Here is a 26,647-nt window from a genome sequence, read left to right as displayed (position 1 = left end):
CGTTGCTGAAATACTAAAGGTTGTGATGACTTCATGCCTGTCTAAAAATTTCACTCATTCACTAGTGCTGATAAATTTTGGCACCCTTCCTGATTGTATTACTTTGCAACACACACTAGCTTCTAGCCTTCCCTCTTGCTCCATACCACACAAGCTTGGCTCTTGGACACTTTAAGTACCTGTCAAACATTCTTATTTAGGTTAACTAGATTACTAATATCATTTTGTGGGGTTATAATAATTATAAAAAATAATCTATGCATACATATTCCCTTTAAACGCTTTTGCAAATTGCATTCATTTTCTATTTTAGTCCTGAGATATTAGCAGCTAATGTCACAGGTGGTGTTTTGTCTGTCAGTGTAAAAATAGGTATAGATCCTATGTATCAGGGCAGTGGTACACGTGGAGATTAGTTGCCCCATGACAAATCTTAGTTGTTGCGGGCGACTAATCTCCCAGTATACCACTGCCCTTAGGGCTCTGGGGAGATTAGTCTCCCTTGTTGCGGGCGACTAATCTCCCCGATATGCCATCCCACCGGCGATTTACATTTTGTCACGGGCGACTAATTTCCCCATGTACCACAGCCCTAAAATCATTTTCAGATCTGTCGCCCACGAGAGCACAGATTCAGGGTGAAGACACACAGAGCTACTAGTAGCTGCTACAAAAACAATGCTGATCATTTACTGATAACTGGCTCTGTGTGTCTTAGCAGAGGCAATTCTTTGCATGGTCTATGGCAGGGTATTTTCTAGTGTTTAGCAGCTTTGAAGTAGTTGCTACTAAGTAGCTCTGTGTGTCTGCCACACTTATCACAGCAACTAATCTCCCCGCAATGCCATCCCACTGGCAAGAATGTAAATCGCTGGTGGGATGGCATAAGCATCGCTACAATTTGCCAAAGTTGCCTGAAGTTTCCTATCAAGGCAACAAATCTCCTTCCCATGGCGATCTAAAAATGCAAATACCTTCAAAATCACTAACAGAAAACTGATATGAATTGCAAACATGCTCAGAGCAGCTAAGAAGATGAGCCCACATCAATTCATTTAGATCTCCTTTTAGTGATTGACTAACCATAGAACACTAATAACTGCAAAACTTTGTGCCAGCCGAGTTTTTTTTCCCGAACTACTGACAGGCAACATGTAATAATAAGGCTTCATAAAATACTTGCTCAGTGTGAATAATACAACTTAAAACATAAGTAACGAGAACTAAAAAAAAAATCGTGCTTACAGATTAGTTTACCTTAGCGCGCTCTTTTTTTTTTTAACCTTTACATGGCACAAACTGCGCATGCGTCAAACTTACGCAGAAACTCGCGATATCTTGAACGGAGTGAGTTTTGTGTATACAGGAAACGTAGTATTATTTAGGTTTATATTGGATATGGGTCTCTTTGTTGTCTACATGAAATCTCGTTCAGATTAGTTTTTTTTTAGAAAATATCCTTTAAGGCTATTAACGTTACCGAAATAATCGAAGTTGGTTGGATTTTTTCTGTTTTTTTTCTTATGATTTTAGATTAAACAATGGGAAAGAAGCATAAGAAACATAAGTCTGAATGGAGATCCTACGACGCCGGTGAGCTCGGCTCCCCCGGAGATCAGTCTCAGTGTGTGTACCATTCGTTGGGGCCGGGACATTTGCTGTACTGTAGTAGGGATGTTGTTGTTTGTGTATTTTGTAAATTGTAATGCTAATACGAAGTAAACGAAACATTGAAATATAATATATTTAATATAATATATTTATTCCTGTACAGTAAAAACCTGTATAGACCTATTTAACGTCGGAATACTGTTTCAAAAGACTTACACTAATTAACATGGTAGCAATTTACTTAATTTTAGAACTAGTGCCTCAGTTTGCTAATATTGATGTAAAATTAGTGTCTTATTATTCATTTATTTATATATTTTAAGTTCAGTTTTGTTAACTAATTGTATTTGCAAATACAATAATTAGTAATGTCCAATAATTAGTAATTGTATATATTAGTCTTAGCTTAGAGAGCATTGGAATTAACTGGTCTTTTTGGAAAGGCTATGACCAATCCCACGTAGTTAAAATTAGTAACTAAATGGGATTGGTCATAGAATGCAGTTTTTATTTATTTATTATGAGACAAAGCCCAACTTAAAACAAACATTTTAAGTAGTATAGATATTACATATTATCTATTCTGTTCTATAGATTATGTGGACAAACCTCTGGAAAAGCCTTTAAAGCTAGTGCTTAAAGTTGGAGGTAGTGAAGTCACAGAACTATCTGGATCTGGACATGATTCAAGCTTTTATGAAGATCGATCTGATCATGAACGTGAGCGTCACAAGGAGAAGAAAAAAAAGAAGAAGAAGAAATCTGAAAAAGAAAAAGATAAGTATTTGGATGAGGATGAAAGGCGACGACGAAAGGTAGGTGTTAAACTATCTATAATGTTGTTACTTGAAATCAGTTCTTTTAAAGGAGACATTTTATATAAAGTTCATATTCAGTTATAATATTCATCCTCCCTCAAAATGTGAAATGATGCAGGAAGAAAGAGGTTTAGAAAGCATTTTACCCCCTAAAACTGCCATTATATGAGAGCTGCAGAGACAACCACTCATGTCTGAAGCTAGAGCAAAATGAGACATGGGAGTATCCTTCAGTCTCCCAAAGGAACTGGTCACAGCACTGACTGACAGGCTTTACTCAGCAGTAGCAGAAAAAACCCCTCCCTCCTTCTGTGTCTCTTTGCTTGTGCTGCTGGGGTGGGAGGAGTGAGTAGAGCAGGAACATCCTGTGACATTGCTAAGCCCTGCCCTCACTATGCATATTCACTTCACTTTAAGTAGCTATGATAGCTGGCGGCCCTAGCCAGGTACTGAAGAGTCTAAACCAGAAGTTGGCATAAGGTCTGGGTAGAGCACAGTTTTCAAGCTGTTATGGACATATTTGAACCCAAAGGTATTAAAATAAAAGCACTTCTATTTTACAGTTTTTTACATGGTTTAGTGCATTGTAAAAATTTATGCTATATATCCCCTTTTAATCTCTTATTAATTCAGTATAAAATGCACATGATACCTGTCTGTTTCACCCCACCAATTCTTTTTATGAAATGTACCTGACACCTGGGATTTGGTACATCTAGCATTTAGATTAATGCTGCCCACTGCAAATTTCTTTCTACTGATCTGCACCACTTCATAGTTAGGCATGTATCCCCCATGAGTCGTCGTCCTTGATGGTCCAGCAGTGGGAGGAATTCTGGATTCTTACTCTCCAGACCCACTATACAGCTAGATCCCTAATATATGGACACTGACACAATTTTCATAATTGTGGCTTTGTGCACAACCAAAATACATTTGAAAAAAGCACCCAAGATTCTATATAGGCACCTGAAGACCACTAACCTAGGCAGGGGTCCTATATAGAAATACTGCCTTAGATGAGAGGTAGAAGTGGATATGGGTGGCTTGTGAGGAACAGAGGAAACATACAGGACTATAGTTAAAAAGAGTGAAGGGTGTTTGAGGTGTCATGTAAGCTTTAATTGAAATAACAGAAGAATGACAAACAATCGCTACTGGTTCTAAATTTTTTTAATTTACCTTTATAAATAAATATTGACATTTCCATAAAACTAGTTCATATAATACTTGTAGCCTGGAATTACAAATTTGGGATAATTGCTTTTTATGTTTTAGGGTTATCAACCTTTTTGGAAATAATACTTTACTGATCAACATAACATGTTTGGGTTAGCTACCATGTGTTATGTTGATGCCCAGCAAACACATCTTAAGATCTAATGGTTGGTCTTTTTATTAAAGGGGTGGTTCACCCCAAGTTAACTTTTAGCATATAATAGAATATCCTTTTCCTAGCAACCTTGCAACTGTCCTTTATTATTTATTTTTGTAGTTTTTAATTTTTTGCCATCCTCTTCTGCCTCTTTGCAGCTTTCAGATGGGGATCACTGACCCGATCGCCAAAGCAATTTATTGTTACATTTTATGGCTAATCTTTTTATTCAGTCCCTCTCCTATTTAAATTCAAGTCTCTCATTCAAGCCACTGCCTAGTTACTAGGGCAAATAAGACCATAGCACCCAGGTAGCCACTGAAATACCATACTGGAGAGCTGCTAAACAAAAAGCTTAGTAACTAAAAAAAATGAAATCAGTTGCAAATTATCATAGAATAGCAATGTCTACATCATACTAAAAGTTAATTTAAAGGGAAACTACCTTCATTTCCAAAAGTCTTGTAATTTCAAACAGACTCTTAGGACAGTGATTTACAAATTGTGGGGCTGATACATCTGTTTTTATATATTTATGTTATGCATTGACTGGGGCCCTGACTAAAAACTGGAATGGAAAAGGGGGTTGAAACCTGCTGCTTAGGTTGTGATCAGAGAGCATCTACATATTTAACATAGATTGTTCAAGGTAGATACATTGGTAATACCATCAAATTCACACATTTTCCTAAAATTGCTTATTTTTTAATATATGTATTGTGTGTTTTTCATTAATATTCACATTTTTCTGTAGGAAGAAAAGAAGAGAAAACGAGAGAAAGAACAGTGTGATTCTGAAGGTGAAACAGAAGTTTTTGAATCAGTAAGAAAAGTAGACATTGAAGCAACAGATCGGCCAGTTAGAGCATGCAGAACACATCCAGGTACATTAAGTTAATGTAAAGCATTTAAACATGACATGCTGTAGCAGTGTAAATTTTGAATTTTAGTAAATAGTATATTAAAAACTTCAAAACTACTTAGTCCTAGGATAAAGAAAGCTTTTGTTTTTAAAAAAATGCACTTTTTTGCCTTGCAGCAGAAAATGAAAGTACCCCATTACAACAGCTCTTGGAATATTTCCTTCGGCAGCTGCAACGGTATGTTTCCAAACATTGTTTTCTAGTCTGTTAAGATGATAAAATATTAGTTTATTTCACCCAGAATTTCTTAATAGGACACTACACTACTGTCAAATTAAAAATTTTAGAGGTAAATGTTTAATTTATTTTCTGTTTGCTTTGTTTGCCTAAGTTTAAAGGGGCACTGTTTTCTGCATAATAAAATTCTAAGGTTCCAAAGATTTTTACATTTTTCAAAGTGATTTGTAATTGAAAGGAGTGTTTGTTTGTCCCTTTCTTTTCGCAGTGCTCATTTTGGTTCTTACTCTTAAAACAATATAGCAGAAGTTAGAGCTGGGCGGTATGACCAAAAATTTATATCACGGTATTTTTCAAAATTATATCGGTGTCACGGTATTTGACGGTATTTTTTTTTAACCCCATTTCCTAATAAATTAGAGAATAATTACTGCAGTATTGAAAATCAGAGTCAGGCAAGCGAAGGATCGGCAACAGAAAGTCGTAAGGTAAATCAGGCAGGCTTAGTTTCCCAGGCAAGGCCGCAGACAACATAGCACAGGAGGAGGCGTTTGATAGCTTTAAATACCCCCCACGCATGCGCAGAATCAGCGCGTCGCGGACGTGCACACTTTGACATGTACGTGCGCTTTGACGCACGCGCACCTAAGGAGGCGCGCGAGACCGGGCCGCACAGGTGAGTACCCTGACACCCCGGTATTGCGGTATCTGAAAAATGAATATAGTTTTAAAAAAAAAAAAACACACCGGTATTCGGTATTAAACGGTATATCGCCCAGCCCTAGCAGAAGTTATTTCCTAGGTCTATTAATCAGCTGTTTTCTGTTAAATTGCTTAATGAGTCAGAGCACATATAACTGCGGGGAAAATGCTTCTTTCAATAGCAAGTACATTTACAAATAACTAAAACCTTATGTTTAGCTGGATATTTATCAACAGATTTAAAAATGTGTGGCGAGGACTGCATTGGTCCATGATATCTGCCTCTTGTCATGATCCAGTCATTCGTTTGATGGTCAAACTATAGAATTAAACCAATTTGGAATAGCATGTGGGTTCTTGTAAGAAGGGTTTGTTTACAGATTTAAACCAATGCAGTTGACCATGGCAACACCTCAGAGTTTTTATTTCATTTTCTAACTGATCACTTAAAGGAGAACTAACTCTTAAAAATGAATGCAACAATAGATGCTGTATATGATATGCTGACTATTTTACCATCCTAAAGGATTAGCATCTTTATAACAATTAAGATCCAGGCCTTCAAAATTGTGCACAGGTGCTTACCATATTGGATAGTGTTAAGAGTGACAGTGCACATGCGCAATATACTTTGGACAACTGTTATAGAAATTGTAGCTACAGGGTTGATTATTAAATTCTATTCCAAATCACACAGGTTTCTGAACTGCAATGAGTATATGAATAAATTAGCCTTTTATTGTGACTTGCATACGTATTATAGAAAGGAATATAATAAAGTGAGCACCAGTTGATCAAAAAGTGTTTTTACGCGCTGTTACACTCCCACGCAGAAAAATATATACATGTTTGGAGCATATGCTGCCACCCATATGACTGCTTTTTCAGGGAAGGCCTTGCTTATTTCAGCAAGACAATGCCAAACAGCTTTTCATACAGCTTTACCTCAATTTATGCTGCCCGCCTCACTCCCCCACATATCGCTGCATCTCTAGTGCAGAGAGTGCAGTACTAGAAGAGCAGAAATTCTATTTTCTATTCCCTCGCTGCAGGGGTGTCAGAAAAAAATATGTTCTTTCAACATTATTGCATGATTAGGTGCCTTTACTGACTTGCATGCAGAGATTACAACTGGGGGTATTTTGTGGCCCCTGGATTTTTAGCAGGAGACAAATGCCCTTGGGTCATTGCCCTTATACCGGGTTTCAGATCATGCTAAACATACAGACATACCCCTCATCTTATTCTTTTTCCTCTATCCCATTAAAACAAGAAATAGCCTTTTATATTTGCTACCCATTGGTGTGAAGCATTCAGCAATATTTTATTAATGACATTGTTTCTTATACAGTGCCATTAACACTTGCATTATCATTTTACTAGCCATGCTGCTTACATTTGGAGACATATTTCATACCAGTTACAGTTTTGAATTAGTGTATATTTAACTTCTGTTCATGTCTGTGATATGATATCCCCATCCACTTGTCCACACCCCGTTTCCACTAATCTTGTAGCTTTTCTTTTGCAGAGAAACTTCCCCCCCCCCCCATCCCTAATTTAAAATCTTTTTCATCCTCCTTCCCCAAAACAGCTGCAATGTGCAGGCTTTACCTCTAATGTGCCAAAAAAATGAGTGAACTATTTATTTCTTTTCTTTAGTAAAGATCCAAATGGATTTTTTGCTTTTCCTGTGACTGATCAAATTGCTCCTGGATATTTCATGATAATAAAAAACCCAATGGATTTTAGCACAATGAAGGAGAAAATTAGCCAAAATGAGTATAAATCAGTCACAGAATTTAAGGTAAGCAGCAATTCAGTTTTAGAACATTAATATTGTGTGAGAATCGTGTGGAAATGCTACCTGCTGGTTGGTTGCTATAGGTCGCAACAAGGAGCGTATTCTTGGCAAGCTGAAAAACGCTTTCCGAGAATACGCTTGAAAATCATCTTACCTGTGCCTGAACCCGATACCCGATATCCACCAAAAAATGCGAGACTTTGCTTTTCCGGCAGATATCGGGGAGTCTTGTGGAAGCTTTCAGAAACACAGAACAATAGCTGAAATGTGTCACAAACAGCTTCAAGTGAGACCCTGAAAGTCTTAGCCTTTTATAGCTCATAGTATACCTTATCTCAAAAGTATATAACACCCCTTTTACAACTTTCTGTGTACTCTGTGTTTATAGCTGTGCAAATAGCAAAGTGCATGTAGGGGGCTTCATAAGTGAGCGTCTCACCATACATGTGCCCGCACCCAAGCGTATTCAGTATTATTGGGTGCAAACACAGGTAAGAGCATTTTTAAGCTTATGTAGCGTATTCTCTGCAAGCAGTTTTTGGCTTGCCGAAAATATGCTTTGTACTCCTAGGGTGGCATTAGCCTTAAATGTATTTTAAAGTCAGAATGTTTTTATTATTTGCAAGCAATATGTTGCTCACCAACCATTTGGATGTTGCTTCTAGTGGACTCACAGCAGGTGATCATTTTTGAATTCCTGGCTTGGAGTCGAGTTTGGTTGTATAAAAACCAGATGTACTGCCAAACAGAGCCTTCTGTAGGTTAACACTTCATGCTGGGGCTACTAAACATTGAGTTACAGCTCTTGATAGGAAACCCCCAGAAATTTTTTCATGGTTGTGTTGCTCACCAACTCTTTCTACATTGGAATGGGGCTTATGGGTAGGAAAGTTTGGGGGCCCAAGTGTTAGATGGTGCTTGTAGACCAAGGAATTGTGTTTTTTTTCTGATAGAGGACATATTTTGCTGGCCATACAGCCACAGGTCATTGTTTTCTTTTGCCATCCAAGTAGTAGATCAAATCAGGCTGATCCAGTTTTTTACTGCCTTGCCTATGGGATGAGAACCACATCCATGGTCCGATGAATTACCTTGCCAGTGGTATTTTGTTCATCCTGCATGACTGATATCTAAATAAACATAAGATTTCTGTACATGTGGGCCCTGTTTTTATTTAAGACCATGCCTTGGCCAAAAGCTGCAGACTCAGTAAATAGTTGTGTCTGCAGATAAAATGTGTCCACGTTTGGCTGCCTTAAAGTTTGTTGTCCCCTAGTCTTTAGTGCTATAAATGTGTGGGATAGCCAGCTTATGGATTTTAAAAAGCTGTAACAGGTGAATTCATTATAAGCCGCCAATTCCCAGATTGTCTTCAGGGGTTTGTAGCTGATAAACAGTCATGGCATAATTAATTTATGTTTAATAATGCTGTCTTGCTAGTAATAGCTATTTGGCAACGAGAACTGGGAAACCCATAAACATTATTGTGCAATGGAATAACAAATAGCTATCACAGCATGATTTTGATGGGTGCTGGGCCTCATTATATCAATAGTTATGTTGCCCAAGCACAAAAAATGTAAACATTGTTAACTGATTTTTTAACATTTGACAGGCTGACTTTAAGCTAATGTGTGATAATGCGATGACTTATAACAGACCAGAAACTGTCTACTACAAGTTGGCCAAGAAACTGCTACATACAGGTTTCAAGATGATGAGTAAAGTAAGACCTTGATTGCTAAAATATTTCTACATCATTTTTAATTTTTTCATTCATCTATTTCATTCACACAAATTCTTCATTTCTACATGGAATTTTTTTTTTAATTTTAAGTACAGATATTAAATGTATCCTCTTAAAAACAAATCTATCCAACAAACAACAACCCTTCTGTCTGGAAAACCTCCTCAGTAGCTGAGGCTGGAGAAAATCATGCCTTAGTTTGCTTGACTTTGGCTTGGTTATATGTGCAGATCATTCATTTTAGGCCAGCGCATGTGCAGAGTTTCTAAGAAATGTATCCTTCTTAATGATGACACATTGATGACACAGTTGTGTGGTTTATTAATATTAATACTAATTAGCCGCAGGAGATGACATATGCGGAGAGTCAGCAGACGTGCTGCATACAGAACAACAAATGGCAAGTGACGTAGCAGTATAAGTGTTACAGACAACTTCCTACTGCTTTCATTCTTACCTACACTTGAGTTATCGGACTGAAAAGCACCTACCAGGTAGAGTAGAGGGTCGCTGAGGCAAAGATGGCGGTGTTCAAGATATGGTACCCTGAGCCAGTGCTGTTTTCACCAAACAGGAGCCGACCTGGGTTGCATAACACTGTCAGTTGCCTAACACAGGTTAGGGAACGGCATTGCCTAGATGTGTTGGGGAAGAAGAGTGGTACTGAAATGTCTACTCATTAACTGTCTAAGCCTTTATTGAGTCCAGAGTCACATGTAACGTCATGGATGTTACTTTTGGTAAACATCATTGAGTACCCCTTCAGTTCATGGCAGCATTTTTTTAAATTGACTATTGGTGACTGGCCTCTATTTTATGAAGATTTATTAAACTATTGAAGAGCTGACCCGCTGGGCATATTGAGAGATTGTTATTCCTTATTAATAACAATCCGTTTGATCATATGGTCTTGGGTTTGTACTTTGCTATAGATGACTAAGCCCAGTCTTATATATACTTATGTTATCCTGCATAGGATTTTTTTATTGGTGGCAACTATACAAATTTAAACTGCTCTATAGCACATACATTTACACAGTACACAAATTAAGGTGTGTACAATAAAATTATTTTATTTTCTACACAGGAGCACAACAGGCATCAGATTTAAATAATGTTACTTTATGGTGTGTCCTTTAAAGCTGCAAAAGTTTGGGCTTTGAAGTAAATATTTTTTCTTGCATGTGCAATAGCCATTTGAAGGCTGTCCCAAAACCTATGGGTCAGGAGGGTTTGGGCTGAAGTTCACACATCCACCTAAGGTTGAGGTCAAGAATGTGTTGCTGCTGGCCAGCTGAAATGTGCCATATATTTTGCAGGTATATAAGTGGCCTCTCAGCTTAGGGCTAGACTGCGCCCTGGTTGAGAAGCTGCAGGATTGGAAGGGAAATTCTAGACCCACGCATTTGCAATGAGGATGAAAAAAAAGCTTAGTATAATAGCAACAAAATAAATACTAAAAGTAAATTTAGATCTCCATACTTTAAAGAGAAATCATAACCTTTTTAGCAGTATTATTCCTTCAAATTCATTTTATTTTAAAAAGGACAAGGACACAGCTTATTGTGAGGCATTGCCATTCCCATCACATCCATTCATCATAGCACCTTTTGCTATGATTGAAATGTAAAGTCCCTGCTGCTCTGTCCTTTTTTTAATTCTAGGAACGGCTTTTAGCTTTGAAGCGCAGCATGTCGTTTATGCAGGACATGGATTTTTCTCAGCAGGCAGCACTTTTGGGGGATGAAGATACTACAACCGAAGAGCCTACTCCTGAGATCATTATGCCCACTGCAGCCGAAGTTGTAAAGAAATCTAAAAAGCCAAGCAAGGATATGTTTCGGTAAACATTGCTTATTTAAGCTCTAGTATTTCTGCATGCTTAAACCTTGTAATTAATGACATTGTCCCAAAAGGGTTGCAGTATATTCAAGAACAAACAATACTAGAGTCACTGGGAGGTGGCAATTTATTAGACATCCCCCAGTAACTCTAATTTCCTACTACTTATCCTGAGGCAGCTCTCCTCTTCTTTGATAACTTTACTAGCCAGGGATAGATTTTATTGGAAAGGCCACTGCCATCTTCCAGGCATCCTCTATGCTGTACTGCCCAGTAAAAATATTTTTGACCAGTTTTATACTGCAAAGGTGGCAAGTCCAAGAGGCTGGAAGCCCTAGAGCCATGTTTACTGACCATTTTATATGTTAACCATGTCTTATTGCATTACTCTCTCTTGAAAAGACCTCTGAAAACCATTCAATAAAGAGCATGTGCTATCTCGGTTGCATTTCCTCATTATTCCATTCAAAACAATCAATTCATTAATTAGGAAAGTGCCTGTGCCATGACATCAAATATCACCAATTATTCAATTTGGGATATCTCCACACTCTTAGATTGCATATTGCGTGAATATTTAAATCCACTTCAACCCTGATTTGTGTTAACTTGATTATTTGTGCAAGAGTATCCATTATCTGTATTCAGAGCTCTTGCTTTAGGGCTCTGGCACACGGGGAGATTAGTCGCCCGCGACAAAACTCCCTGTTCACGGACGACTAATCTCCCCAGATTGCCATCCCACCGGCGAAAATGTAAATCGCCGGTGGGATGGCATACGCGGCGGCGCGATTTCAGTGAAATTGCGCAGGTTTCCTCTCGAGGCAACTTGCGCGATTTCAGTGAAATCGCGCCGCCGTGTATGCCATCCCACCGGCGATTTACATTTTCGCCGGTGGGATGGCAATCTGGGGAGTTTAGTCGCCCTGCGAACAGGGAGATTTGTCGCGGGCGACTAATCTCCCCGTGTGCCAGAGCCAGAGCCCTTATACACCTTAGTTTGGTGTATTTTATCTGTTCAAACTATTTGCAGTGAGAGTCATATCATAATAAATGCATAATACTCTTCCTTTCTTTTAGGGTTATGGAGGAAGATCAAAGGTGAGTAATTGCATTATATCTTTCCTATAGATAGCATTGCTTGTCCAAAAACTGTCCATTAACTGCCCCCCCCCCCCCCCCATAGTAAATACAATTGCTGACATTGTTCCTTTAGCTGTAGCATTTCTTCACTGAAAAATGCACTGGTCTGTAATTTACTTACAACAGTTCCACTCCACCTTCTTCGGGTGCTTTCCATACAGCTGTCCAGGAAACAAAGCCAGCAATTGTAATCACTGGTGGGTGCCTGACAAAAAAGCACTCCCACTTGTTTTCACTTTATTTTGTCTTTAAATCCATCAGTATGGATTAATGCTAGTTTATTTAACATAAAATTGCTGTCATTAAAGGGATTCTATCATGATTTTAATGGTGTATCTTTTATATCTAAATTACACTGTTTACAAAGAAAATAATTCACTATTTATAATTCTTGAACCAACAAATTTACTTTTTTTTTTTTTTACTTATAATATTGGTGTGTAGGCAGCCATCTTAGTGAATTGTGCCCAATTCTGAGCTTTCAGTAAGCGCTACACATTAAAACTGCTTTCAGATAACCTTTTGTTTCTCCTACTCCCATGTAACTGGAGGAGTCCCAAGTCAGACTTGGATTTCTTACTATTGAGTGCTATTCTGGTATCTACTGGGAGCTGCTATCTTGCTCCCTTCCCATTATTCTGCTGATCGACTGCTTGGACGGGGGACGATATAATTTCAACTTGCAGCGTTTTATAATAGAAAAAAACATGCTTTCCCATGACAGTATTCCTTTAAAAGATAGTTAATCCATCAAAAATAAAGAGTTTTGTTAAAGGACATGGTAAATGGCATTGCATATTCGAGTTTTCTGAATAACTGGTTTTCAGATAGAAAACCTTACCTATATGCCATCCATAACATTTCCCTGTGCTAATTTTTGTTGACTCTGTTTACTTCTGCCTCGTTTATTTTTCTAGGTTTTTCTTTTGATAAATATACCAATAAATGTAAAATGCTTTGTTTTATTTTATTTAGCTCAATTTTTGAACCTGAAGGAAATGCGTGTAGTTTAACAGACAGCACCGCGGAAGAACATGTACTGGCTTTGGTGGAGCATGCTGCAGATGAAGCAAGGGACAAGATAAACAGATATTTGCCAAACTGTCGGGTAATTTTTCCTTTTTTTTTTTTATAACTGTTAAAATGTTGGATTGTTTTCAGTATAATGTAGTTGATTGCTGAAGTAGTAAAATTCGGGGTTATTGTCAATATAACCATCTAAGGTCGCAGCAACCACACAGAAATCATCCTATCTGGGATGTCTTGGGAATCTGAAAAATTGCGTGACTTTTTGTCATATAAATATGGAAGTTCGGGCGAATCCAAAAAAGTGGATTTGGTGCATCCCTAGCGTATATATGTAAATATACATACACACACAATAAATATAATAGAAAAAGCTTTTGTGTGCTAAAGACCAGGATGAAGTGGATAGTCAGACAAAAAGGCATTAAATATATGTAAAAAAATAAGAAGTTAAGGCTTTAACAATAAAGTATATTATCCTATATATAACAGTAACATGCACAGTGCTTTATGTGTTCAAAAGATGCATTTTGCAATTGTCAAGTGTGACTTTTTATTTAATGTTTTGTTTGCATATTTAGTATTTCTTAGTAACTGATCTGCATTTTTCTGTTGTCTACAGATTGGTTACCTTAAAAAGAATGCAGATGGAACTTTAATTTATACTGTTGTCAATGGTGACCCTGAAAATGAGGGTAAGTAATGAAATACACTGATTATATACAAGTGAAATGGGACATGTGTCTGCCCAAGTTTTGATTAGTGGCCTAAACACAAGTAAAATTAATAGTGGCTCATCTTACTAGACGATTCATACACCAAATAGGGAAGCACCGCCTGGAAATTTTTAAATCAATAGTATTCAAGAAGCAGGCATAGAGACAATGTGATCAGTTAACTGAAGTCACAGGTCGGCTGATGGGCTACACTCCAATAGTTTTTGCTTACCAGAAATAGCTTGTTATTCTCTAAGGTTATTTCAACCTTTAATATACATTAGTGTAACTTTTTTCAATGGATTTTTTAATATTTGTAAATATTATTGAAGTTGAAAGCATTATTTATCCCAGATACTGCTTTCAATAGCAATTACATTTTCAAATTCAGGTATAGAATCTATTATCTGGAATGCCTGGGACCTGGGGTTTTCTGGATAAGGGATCCATTCCTTTAGGCTGGTAAAAACATTTAAACATTACTAAAGTAGAATTAATTTTCCAGTAACATGGATTTATGTTAGCGTAGAATCCAATAAGACTGTAGCAAATGACATTCCTGTATTTTAATGCTTTGAAGCTTTCTATGTAATGAGCTTCTGCATATTAGAACTCACTACTGTAGCTTTTAAACCTCTGAAAATGTTTCATTAATGTATACTGAAAGCCAGTGGAAAGTGTATCTTCACCTTGCCATAAAAGTTTTTTTTTTTAGTTTTTTGAGACTTGCACCTTTTGGAGTTTATTGACCTTGCTTGATGAATGAATTTTAAATGAATTAAAAAAAATAACATTTGCTTCTTTTTTCCATAATTTACACCAAGAATTAACATTATTATGATTAACCCATTTAAGGTTTTTTGCCCACTTCTTCTAACCAGTCACCCAATGACTTGACTGTGCAAAGTTTGGGAACCCTCTCATAAATAGTGTGAGAAATGCAGCATTTTCAATTTAAACCAAAAAATGCAGTCCACTAGTGACCCTGGTGTTAAAACTGTAAGAATGGCAGCAGGTTGAATTTCCCTGTTGAAAGTCGATAGGTAAAATCTGATAGGATGTTGGTGGCTCCACCCACCTTTTCTAACCTTGAACCACAGATACCTGGTGCCTAACCCTGCAAAGTTTGGGGACATTTGGGGGCATTATTACTGTGAGAATGGCAGTAGGTTGAATTTCCTCCTTTGAATGTCAATAGATAAAATCTGATTGGCTTTTCATAGCTCCACCCAGCTTTGGGCATCCAACATATTTTTATTCAGGCTGACCCCATGACTATGTGATTCAAGTTTGGCAAGTGTAGCCTCAAAGCTCTAAGATTGGCAGCAGTTTCAATTTCCCCATTCAAGTCAATAGGTGAAACTTGATTGGCTGCTGTTGGCTCCTCCCACTTTGAGTCGTCCAGCAAAGTTGCTGTTTCAATCCGGGGGGGGGGCCATGATTATGTTATTCAAGTTTGGGGAGTAGTAGCTTCAAAGAGTGGCAGCAATTGGAAAATCTTCCCTATCAAAGTCAATGGAAAAATTGGGTTGTTCAGAGCGGCGCCACAAAAAGACAAGGGGCGGGATCACTAAGAAAAGCATAAGCAACCTGCTCCGCTATAGAGCGAAGAAGCGTGGAGAGTTTGGGTGTTGTACCCCTAAAGCTGTAGGAGGAGTAGAGTTTAGAAAATGAGGGGCGCTAAGAAAAAGCGGAAGAATAAGCTGAAGTCGAAGAACAGTATGTTTTGTTTTTTTTTTTTTTCAAACGAACATAATAATAGTATATATTTATGTTCTTCCAGAAGAAGACACGCATCTAGTAGACTTGAGTTCTCTGTCAAGCAAACTGTTACCTAGTTTTACTACACTAGGATTTAAAGAAGACCGGCGGCATAAAGGTAAGAAATTCCTTTCTGCTGTAATGTATTTTGTTCCATTTGTGATGGCTGTTAGTGAAAACCAAAACTCTGCAATAGAAGGCCAAGTCCCACTTCAAGTATCTCTGGTTTAATTCAAGCCCCACTTGCTCATGGTGGTTAGTGGACCAATACATTTCACCCAAACTATATCAGCTTGTAGTCAGGAAAGATTTTTTTCCCCTCTGCAGCAAATTAGAGAGGCTTCAGATGGGGTTTTTTGCTTTCTGGATCAACTAGCAGTTAGGCAGGTTATATATAGGCATTATGGTTGAACGTGATGGATGTATGTCTTTTTTCAACCTACTTTACTATGTATTTTTGTAGCTAATAGATCTCATTACCTGCACCTTTATTCGCACATCTTTACCGTGTATAACACTATTCAGTGGGACATGCTGGGGCCCAGCTGCTGTCAGATAGTGACAACTTCCTTAGATGAGCAGGTTGTGATTGAGTTACAGCTGGAGGGCCAGTTCCTTATGTACTTTTGCAATAAAGTGTCCCTTTAGGTGTCACAGAACAAATGCCTTCAACTTTGGAAGCAGTTCTAGTACTGTGGCAGCTGGAAGGCCAACTGTTCACAAGAAGGAACATGCTTTGTTGTCTTTATAGCACATAATCAGAAAGTGGCCCTTAAGCCATCCCTAAACAATATCTACCAGCCAGTGGTGGAAGCATTATGTGTCATAATAACAAAAAAGCAAGTTAATCCATGTAATCAGTTGGCCTTCCAGCTAAGTAAGGGCTCTGGCACACGGGGAGATTAGTCACCCGCGACAAATCTCCCGTGTCTCTGGCGACTAATCTCCCCGGATTGCCATCCCACCGGCGAAAATGTTAATCGGCCGTGGGATGGCATACGCGACGGCGTGATTTTCAGACCACTTGCAAAAAAATGCTTTTATACCATTATTTGATGTCATCAGAAAGTGACCCTCTAGCTGTCACAGCCATGGATGAAAACAAATGTAGCACTGTGACAGAAAGTGAGGAAAATTGGGGTTTCTGCCTTCAATTTTTTAGTATGTATGATTATATTTGGCATATAAGTGAAAAATCGAAGTGCATGTCCCCTTTAATAGTTTGGTAAACTTTTTTGGTAATATTCCTTGAAGTATATGTGCTAGCTTTCCTCACCTTCAGGGATTATAAGATCAGTTTTTGCATTAAATATTTGGGTAAAGCCACTGTTGCTATTACTAGAAGAACTAGGCTTCAGGTATTACTGAGAAATATGTAAAAGATTCTATTTGCTGTTCTGAAAATAGTATCATGGCAGGAATAAGTCAGGCCTGCATAGGACAGGAATCATGGAGAAACTATGCAGTTTTTTTGGGGTTTTTTGTAAAAATGTATTGATATTCCAAACGTACAACAGTATATTTGGACAAGACTGTAGCAGTCAGTTGCTGGGTGGTGAGCAGAGTCACCCCGGAGGGCGTTAAGGCTGTAATCTGGCAGGACCCTTCATCCACAGAATCAGACTGGTGAGTGCTAAGAAGTTTTGCTTTTTTATTTATTCTATTATTTATTTACTGTTATTTATATAGCACTAACTAATTTCCTTCACATTAGTTCCTGAGCCAGAGGAGCTTGCAATCTAAGGTCCCTATCATATTCACTCATACTTTGGTCAATTTAGTCAGAAGCCAGTTTGCTGGTATGTTTTTAGAGGGTGATAGAAAACCAGAGTACCCGAAGGAAACCCATGCAGACACTGGGAGAACATGCAAACTCCTTTTTCCATGGTCCGGATAGTTGCTTAAACATGTGTTTGTGCTTTAGCAATACCAAGAACCTGTGTGATATACACTTGTTTTATATTACATTGTACCATTGGAAAGTGTAATTTAATTGTCACCTTTGTAATGCTGTAACAATCAATACAAATGTTATTGTTTTGAACTTTTTACAGTGACATTCCTCAACAGTACTGGTACAGCACTGTCTTTACAAAACAACACACTCTTCACAAATCTTAAACCAGATCAAATAGATTTGATGTATGCTGGCTATGGTGATGATACAGGAATACAGTGTGCTTTAAGGTAAGATTTGTTAAATACATTGTGTGTTAGCTCCTAGTCCTGCTGTCAGAGTAGTAGGACTTGTTTAGTAACAGCTGGATCCTTGCAGATGCAGCAGAAATCAAATACTTCTGCAGTTATTTAACTGTAATGTAATAATTTGCTGCATAATAAATTGCAGACTTTTTGGTAGTTGTTTGCTAGTTTTATCTAGCTAAAAAGGTATATGTGCCACTGACTGTATAGACACAAAATAGGTATTTTAGTTTTGGGGTCTTTTCACTTTTTCTTAACCGTAGAATTGCATAAATTAGCATTTGAAGGCAGCTTGGCATCAACCAGTGATAATGACTATTGTGGCAAAATGCTATGACATAATTGTGTCAGGATTTGATTGTTCCAGGCAGATCATTCACTATGGTGATGTACTGGCAGACATTTAGCATTGTGTGCATTTACTTGAGTGAAGGAAGACTGCTGCCTTACGTTCTAAAAGTTCCAGGCACAAATGCAACTCCATTCACTTCTGAAGAGGGTGGGGCCTTTTGTTGACTGACCAGTACCTGGACAGGCGTTTTATAAGCTTTCCGAGCAAGGCGGTAAAAGTGAACCTTTTTCTAAAATAACTCTATACAGCCCTCAAATAACACATCTTTCAGGGGGGAGGAGCGTTTCTTCTCTCTGCAGTGTTAGTCACATGGGAGCATGCTGACATCATCAGCAAGACTTTTCCCTTCCTATTCACTTATTGGCTAGCAGAAAAAAACCTTCTTATTGGCTGTGTACCTGTTGCTTCAGATTTTTTGATCTGCCCACCTCCCACTCTAGTGATGATCAGCCCAGTACCTGCGAATTGGGCGGGTTCGGGCCGACCTCCGCACATCAATTGGGGGTCACAGGCAGGTTCGGGTTGAGCTCTTCCCCTCACCCTCCCCGCCAGTGACCTAATACTGCCTGCTTTCTCTTCCAGTTCTCTCCAATTTATAGGCACGCACCCGGCACGCCCTGCCCCTTTTGTGACGTCATTGCGGGGCGGGTCTATAAATAGCGGGAAGAAGCTGGGTAGGGCTAGGGTTGGGAGCAGGTTGAGGATTTCTCGACCTGCACATCACTACCCCACTCCCCTGTCCCGTATAACAGAAGGAATTTCTATGCCTTGTGCAGGAAAGCAGCTGTATTATATAGATCGTTTGTATGTACTCCTGCCTCCCTCCTCTAGAATTTGTAGCAGGAGACATTGCAAAGTGATCGTTTCCATGAACACTGTGATAAAGGAGCTGCCACTTTTGTAGCAGGAGACATTAACCCTGCCACAATCTTTTTTGTATAAGTTGTTTTCACAAAAGATGCTCAATAAAACAATGCTTCTGATGTTCTGCCCCCGCAAACACTGCCTGCCTGCCTCACTCCATCTCAGCAGCAGCAGCTGTGACAGACCTTTACACATTAAAGAACAGTTTGCATCTCAAAGTACAAGGCAAAAATGAGTTGCATGAGTACAGCACCAGATCCTGTTCCAAAGCAAAGCTGGGTAAGAGCCTTCCTGATAAATTTAGCAACCAATCGGAGAAGAGGCATAAAAAAAGAGACAGGAAGCAGACATGCGCAGTAGCATTAGAAGCTCCTACTGCCAGTAGTCAGTGTTATACAGAGCTTCAACACGCTGACACAGGCTTGTGCAAAAAGGGGTCGGCGACCCTCTCTTCTGGTGCCTCCATTTACTCCTACCCTATAAAGAAACCCTATCTTCAGAGGTAATATTCTAAAAAACAAAGATATTTTCTTAAAATGACCTAATCTGCTAAAATAACTTCATTTATGTGAAGGTGAATCACCCCTTTAAACAGAAAAAATGATGCTGCGCCTTGTTATAATTTGTGTATTATATTGTGGATACATTGAGATTTAGCTATTGTTTTGGGTTTTATAAAAGTAGTGTGGTGATTAGGAATGTGAGATAAATGCACTGATGATTATTTTATGCCCTGCCCTGAATGTTTTGCATGACCTTTCTTGGTGTGGAGTACATGGTTATTCTTGATAAATTGGGTTTACTCCTCTGAGCAACTGTTTCAGCTGTGCTTGTTCTATAACTGTTTGTTTTTCATATATAAATTTGTGCGGGTAGGAAGTGTATTTATGATTAGTCAGCATTGTTTTTTTACACATAGCCTAAAAGTGATTTCATGTATTAATCACATTGTCATTTAATTAGCCTTCAGGAGTTTGTGAAAGACTGTGGAAGCTTTGCAAAAAGAATGGTAAATGACCTTCTAGATCAGATAACTGGAGGCGACCATTCTAGAACTATTTATCAGGTAAAACAGGTAAGATTCAAGGTTATCATTACAGATTGTATACTATTTTATTATAGGTCTCATGAGTTACAATCTATGAAGTTACTTGAATACTTTTACTGCATTAAATGTATTTTTGGCAATGTCGGCAAAAAATAACATAGAAACTGTTCTAATTTGATACAAGTTGATATATTAGTTAGAGTTGGCTTTTCTGAGCAATCGCATTCATTTAAAGAGCCCTTTTATTGTTTCCCCCACCTATGTCACACACATGCGCATAATGAGCAAGTTGTGGCACTCTCATGTTGGGGCATGCGTGTGCTCCAACATGGCTGCCCGCACCGGGGGCTCCCTTCCAGTGTGGGTAGCCCAGTGTTGGCAGGGGCAGCTGTTACAACTGATATGATAGTTGCTAACAGTAGCAAATTGTAACAGTTTGCATTGAAAGAGTCTGCACTTGAATCACTGAGCTATTGGGTAAAACACCAGAAAGAGGCTCAGGTCCTGTTGCAAATAGGAAAGGCTACCTCACGAGGAAACTTCAGGTGACTTAGGGAAGCCAAAGGGACTCATGTTTTGTCAAACAAATGTAATTGCTTTTTTATGATAAAGTAAGAAGGAACTGGACTGTGGGATTGCAATAGATGTGGTCTATTTAGATGATGTTTGATATAGTGCCACATAAAGGCTTGCTTTTAAAAGTGAGTTTTTTTGATCTTCATAATGCTGTTTGTACATGGGTATAAAGCTGGCTTAAAGGACAAGGAAAGTCAAAATCTATTAAGCACACTATTAAGTAGTACTACTATTGCTGTGTAAAAACGCTATATTTCTGGGTTGCCTAATGAAAGATTTACAGAGATACACATGCTAGAAACTACATACTTGTTGCAGTGAACGGCGCCGCCATCTTGTCCAGCATGCCTGTATGTGCTATTGCTGAAAAGCACAACCCCCCCCCTCTAATCCCAGCACCTGTTGGCTCACAAACCCATATCCCCCACCCCCTGCTCTGATCCCCGCATCTGCCGGCTCACAAACCACCACTACCCCACCCCCGCTCTTATCTGAGCACCAGCCGGCTCACAAACCACGACTAGCGCTAACACCCTCACCGCTACAGCAGCCGCTGCACCCCTGCTCTTATCACAGCAACCGGCGACTCATAAGCCACCGCTACTGCAGCCGCCCCCCCGCTCGCCGATTATAATATTTAGGGCAGGGGTACAAGACCCGGTATCTAATGAGGGGACCTGTTGGCTGTTCGCCAACGTAATACTGTGCATTATTTAGAGGGCAGCCTAAAGCATATTACAGCACAGACTGTCACACTGGCACTGAATTGGGCTCCCCGCACCTGCCGCCTCGCTTCTTGCTTCTCCTCCTGCCGGCTGCTTCGCCATAGCAACCTGCATCGCCATAGCAACCAGACACTCCTGATTTGTGCGCATGTGCAAGCTAAGGATCTCAGGTCGCAGGGTCTGTGCAGGAGTGAGGCATTATGGGAATCTTCTCTACCCAGCTCAGCATTTTTTTTTCCTGTTTGGTTTCTGATCTTCTGAACAGGTGAAATATGGGGAGACTTAAGCACTATTGAGACAACTTGAAGGTATGCCTGCAGCGTGACATTAACTCTTTACTAGCCTTTCCTTCTCCTTTAAGAATCATGTACAGGGCCCCTGTTATTTTCCTTATCTGCTTTGTTTCCATAGAATTTTGAAAGAAAAAGTACTTTTATTTTACAACTGTTTATGTCTGAATGACAGGTTCCCTTTTACAAACAAGGGATAAAGATCAGATCAAAGGATCCTGTTTACAATATCTTACAATCTACAATCAAGTCATTCTAAACATTCTTACATTTCTTCCTTAATGGAATATATTGATAACAGTAATAATTTATTATAATCTTGAAGAACTGTTTTTATTCTGTATCTTTAGTACCTAAACATTCCCTTGTATGCAAAAGTACTGATTTTAAAGGTGCTTTTAAAGGTATATTTGCTTTTTCCAACAAAAATGATTATGGTCACTATTGCCTATGTGTTCTAGTACTTACAAATTTGCTATATGTTCTTGGGTTTTAGAGACGTGTGTGCATATAAAAGGATACTAATGTAAATGTTCTGTTCCATAGATGGCAGGATCAGAGAGGGAAGGAAGCAGCAATTCTGTACTTGACTATATGGCCTTAAAAACATACTCTGATGTGTCTCTTGATATGTCCATGCTAAGTTCTTTGGGTAAGTATGTAAAAATAAAAAAATATATAATTTTTCCTATTTGTTTTCTTTTTAAAAAAAAAAAAAAAAGGTGTGCTTATCTGTACAGGTACAGGACTTGTGCTGCGCTAGCTGTTTCTGAAAGCACAGCAACATGCATAATGAACTGATATGCCAACAAAACATAAATACATTTAAAAAATACATTTATTTGGATAATAATAATATAATACATTTTAAATGGTAGACTAAAATATTTCCAAGAGATATATCACAACCCCGGGGTGTGCAAAGAAAACGATCATAGACAATTCAAAGGAAACTATCAATTTGAGGAACAAAACAAGAATGAATTATGCACCCACCAGGAGTTACAAAAGCAGGAACACTGAGAAAAGTAAATCTCTCCAGAAATACTCTCACCTCAGCACATATTGATGTATTAAACCGGGGCCTCTCTTACCAATCAGATATATATGAAACTGTCAAAGACCTACATTTTGAATGGGATGAATTGGAGGAAGAGAAATATCATATACCTATTTTGGCAGTGGCACATGGGGAGATTAGTTGACCATAATATATCTTTCCTAACGCGGGCGACTAATTTACTCGAAGTGTTATCTCAATGGCAAGAATGTAAAACACCGGTGGGATGGCATACACGTCTCTTCAGTTTTCCAAAGTTTCCTTGAGAGGCAACTTCGGGCGAGTTTGGGGAGATCAGTCGCCCGCAATAGCGAAGATTTTATCATGGGCGACTAATCTTCCTGTGTGCCACTGCCCTTAAACTTTACAGGATTTGGAAGACTTAGTTAAAAAAAATCTAAATGAGTGGGGATATAATAAAGATTTAACCCTCTTATCAGATAAATGGCAGAAGGGATTAAGAGTGAAATCCCTATTTACCCCAGTCTTATCTATTTGTCCTAATGTAGATTTTTTTTTAATTTGGTAATTTATGATATTTTAAAATTGCAACCACATATTTATGACAACAGTTTATCTTAACATCAAATGAAAGCTATGAAAGAAATGAGAAACTGGCAAGATGTACAAATGAAACAATCTGATAAGGGAGGTAATGTTGCTATTTGGCGTAATGATATGTATTTACAGAAGCATACAAGCAATTATCATCAGTTTGTTATAATAATTTGGATCACCCCAAATTTTTTATAAGAATTATAAGCAAATAAATACATTTTTTAAAAGGAACTTTAGGAGATAACATAATTTATAAAAAGAAGATGCAATTCTTAACGGTAACCAGTTCCAGGGTAGCAACATTTTACCTCCTCCCTAAGGCTGATGCCACACCAGGCGTAGGGCTGATTTTTTCGGCAAGCGGAAAAACGCTTGCCGAAAATTCAGCCCTACGCCTGCTACTTGTGCCTGCACCCGAATGAATGGGATACGCTCGGGTGCAGGCACATGTAGCCGATATACGCATGAAAACGCGAGAGAATCCAAAGTCTCGCGTTTTCATGCGTATATCAGCTACATGTGCCTGCACCCGAGCGTATCCCATTAATTCGGGTGCAGGCACAAGTAGCAGGCGTAGGGCTGAATTTTCGGCAAGCGTTTTTCCGCTTGCCGAAAAAATCAGCCCTACGCCTGGTGTGGCATCAGCCTAAGATAAAAAAAAAATATAGAAAGGCCCTCAGGAAGACCCATAGTATCTGGGAAAGGAAATTTATCAGAGGAAGCTAGTCAATATTTGGACCTTACAATTAAGCCAGTTGTAGAGAACTTAAACTCCAATGCTTGAGATACTTTGGATGTCTTATCTCAGATAGACAATGGGTACCCATTGGCAGTGTGTAGACACATGGGACTGCCTTTGCTTTAGCATGTATGCTTTTCTTTAACCAAGATCTTGGCAACTTTATTCTACCACCTAAGCCAGTATGGAAAATAACTTATCTACCTGTACTCAGTACAGGTATTGGACCCCTTATCCGGAAACCCATTATCCAGAAAGTTCCGAATTATGGAAAGACCATCTCCCATAGACCCCATTTTAATCAAATAATTCACATAAATTTTAAAAATGGTTTTCTTTTTCTCTGTAATAATAAAACAGTACCTTCTACTTGATCCCAACTAAGATATAATTAACCCTTATTGGAGGAAAAACAATCCTATTGGGTTTAATTACTGTTTAAATATTTTTTTTTTTTGTACACTTAAGTTAGGAGATCTAAATTACGGAAAGACCACTTATCCGGAAAACCTCAGGTTCCGAGCATTCTGGGTAATGGGTCCCATACCTGTACTATTATTATTATCTGGATCCGCTAACAGGCAGGTTTCATTTCTTTAAAAGTTTGAATTTGATAGTCATGTGTCTTTATCACATATATTGTAGATAATGTTGAAAAAGTACCAACCTATTGTGAATGGAATTATAATGAAAAGGGTGTATACAGACAACAAACAAATTACTTACAAATATTGACCAATAAAGGAGGTAGAGAAAGCCTTGCTCATTAGTTACTTTGTTCTATTTCTTGGCTGCATGTGTGCTTGTGATCACAACTATATGGATAGCCCATGTGACAATTGGGCATATTTATTAAATGATAGAACTAGAGCTCTCCACACCCCCTTATTATTTAAAAAATATTTTACAAAGGGTAAAAAGGAGACTACAACTTTGCGATTTTCATTGTAATGCTACCATCATGGACATACTGTAAAATAGGAATGATTTACTTCATGGGATTTTATAAGGGTAATTGGGGCACATATGTTGTTTGGAAATACTGCCAAATATTCATAACAATAAAGCTTTTACAGTGATCAAAATGAATCATAAGAATGTATAGCTTATTTTCCTTTGTCATTTTACATGTGTACTCATTTTTCCACAAACATCAGATAAAGTAAAGAAGGAGCTAGAACATGAAGATAGTCATCTAAATTTAGATGATGCATCTAAACTCTTGCCTGACTTTCATGATGTTCACAATGACAGAGGAGGATCAAGGCCATCTTCAAGCAGTTCAGTGTCCAACAACTCAGAAAGAGATCACCATTTAGGTTTGTTTCTCCTTTATTGCATTTTGTCTTTCAGTCTTAGGGCAGAATAACAGTTTAACATGTTTCTTAAAAAAAAAAAAAAAAAAACTAAAAATAGGAAAACAATACAGAAGAATCTATTATTCAGAATTCTAAGCATTTTCTGGATAAGGGATTTTTCTGTAAATTGGATCACAATACCTTATGTCTGCTAAAATAAATGTAAATGTCAAATAAATCCAATTGGATTGTGTTGCAACCAGCATGGATTTATGCAGCTAATGATCAAGTTCTCTTAAAATTATTTGCTTAAAATGGACTTTTGTGGCACATGACCTTCCTGTAATTCAGAATAAACGGGTTTCCTGATAAGAAATAAATCCAATATCTGTACTTAGATTGTAGCATCACAAAGCCTACCACAGGCATTCATTTCTTAGTTGACCATTCTCCAAAAACATGCATATAAGGGCTATGGCACGTGGCGACTAATTTTCCCATGTGGCATCACCCTAAATGTGGCTCTTTGGCTAGTTAGACTACATCCATGTGTCCTGAGAGAGTTTAGCTTTGCTTTACCTGGGTTTTTTTTTCTTTTGTTAAAATAAATTGAATACTTGTGGTTTTAATTATTGTTTAAAACAAGCTTTAAGCAAGACTAGTTGATTAAATAAATCATGAAAATAGAACTAAGGAACCTAACCCCTTTTTGCTTTTTATTTTTTGTTTTCCTTTTTTCTTCAATACCCAAGGAAGTCCTTCACGTATCAGCGTTGGAGAACAGCAAGATATTCATGATCCTTATGAATTCCTTCAGTCACCAGAAACTGAAAACCAGAATTAAAAATTGTATTAACTTTTTAAATAATGGACATTTTTTAAATATTTGTGTAGTTTTTGTAATGAATTGCATACCATTAAGGGCAGATATGTTTGTGTACATAGAAGTACAGTTGAACCAGAAATTGGTATGCATTGACCATGTGCCTGCTATGCCAAAAGTGTAGCATTCATTCAGAAGTATCATATAATGTAAAGTAAACAAGTATTTTGAAGATATTTCTGTGCCGAGAAATTAATTTTAAACCATCCCAAATTCCCCTTTCCATCCAGCAGAGTGAAGCTTCACATTTGTTTGCTTAGGGACTAGGGACTAGCTGTTATATATTCTGTGGGTTGTTGGGAACTTATGAATACTTTCTTCCCAGTGGTGTCATTAGTGCTGTAACACCCACCCACTCATCTTTGGGTGATATGAAACACTAAAAGAAAGTGGAATCATTCTTCATA

The 26,647-nt window shown here is 38.1% G+C and overlaps 2 protein-coding genes across 15 annotated transcripts in view; one reads left to right on the top strand and one right to left on the bottom strand.

Annotated features, from left to right (window-relative positions):
• The window catches only part of trip13 (thyroid hormone receptor interactor 13), a 36,552-nt gene extending 35,162 nt beyond the window's left edge, over nucleotides 1–1,390 (bottom strand). Inside the window, exon 1 of one of the 3 annotated variants that reach the window (XM_012964452.3) lies at nucleotides 1,321–1,390. The gene's annotated coding sequence lies outside the window, so the exon portion shown is untranslated. Of the gene's footprint in view, nucleotides 1–1,245 lie in introns of all 3 variants that reach the window. The other 2 variants (XM_012964451.3, XM_012964449.3) reach the window with 2 other exon arrangements.
• Nucleotides 1,373–26,416, top strand: brd9 (bromodomain containing 9). 12 transcript variants are annotated; one of them, XM_012964496.1, is made up of 16 exons: nucleotides 1,373–1,626; nucleotides 2,206–2,426; nucleotides 4,559–4,688; nucleotides 4,844–4,904; nucleotides 7,269–7,413; nucleotides 9,026–9,136; nucleotides 10,885–11,000; nucleotides 12,080–12,100; nucleotides 13,118–13,250; nucleotides 13,791–13,863; nucleotides 15,668–15,763; nucleotides 17,700–17,832; nucleotides 20,027–20,138; nucleotides 22,249–22,354; nucleotides 25,217–25,378; nucleotides 26,110–26,416. In XM_012964496.1, the coding sequence occupies exons 1-16, from the start codon at nucleotides 1,542–1,544 to the stop codon at nucleotides 26,199–26,201; spliced, it is 1,797 nt and encodes a 598-aa protein (XP_012819950.1). In that variant the 5' UTR covers nucleotides 1,373–1,541; the 3' UTR covers nucleotides 26,202–26,416. The 12 variants fall into 12 exon arrangements, with proteins under 12 accessions (XP_012819950.1, XP_012819948.1, XP_012819943.1 ...); XM_012964494.1 differs by having other exon boundaries at nucleotides 10,882–11,000; XM_012964489.1 differs by having other exon boundaries at nucleotides 10,822–11,000; nucleotides 15,671–15,763.
• The last annotated feature ends 231 nt before the right edge of the window (nucleotides 26,417–26,647 follow it).

Source organism: Xenopus tropicalis, chromosome 6, assembly GCF_000004195.4.
Source record: "Xenopus tropicalis strain Nigerian chromosome 6, UCB_Xtro_10.0, whole genome shotgun sequence".
Lineage (NCBI taxonomy): Eukaryota > Metazoa > Chordata > Amphibia > Anura > Pipidae > Xenopus > Xenopus tropicalis.
This window is presented reverse-complemented; position numbering and strand designations above follow the sequence as displayed.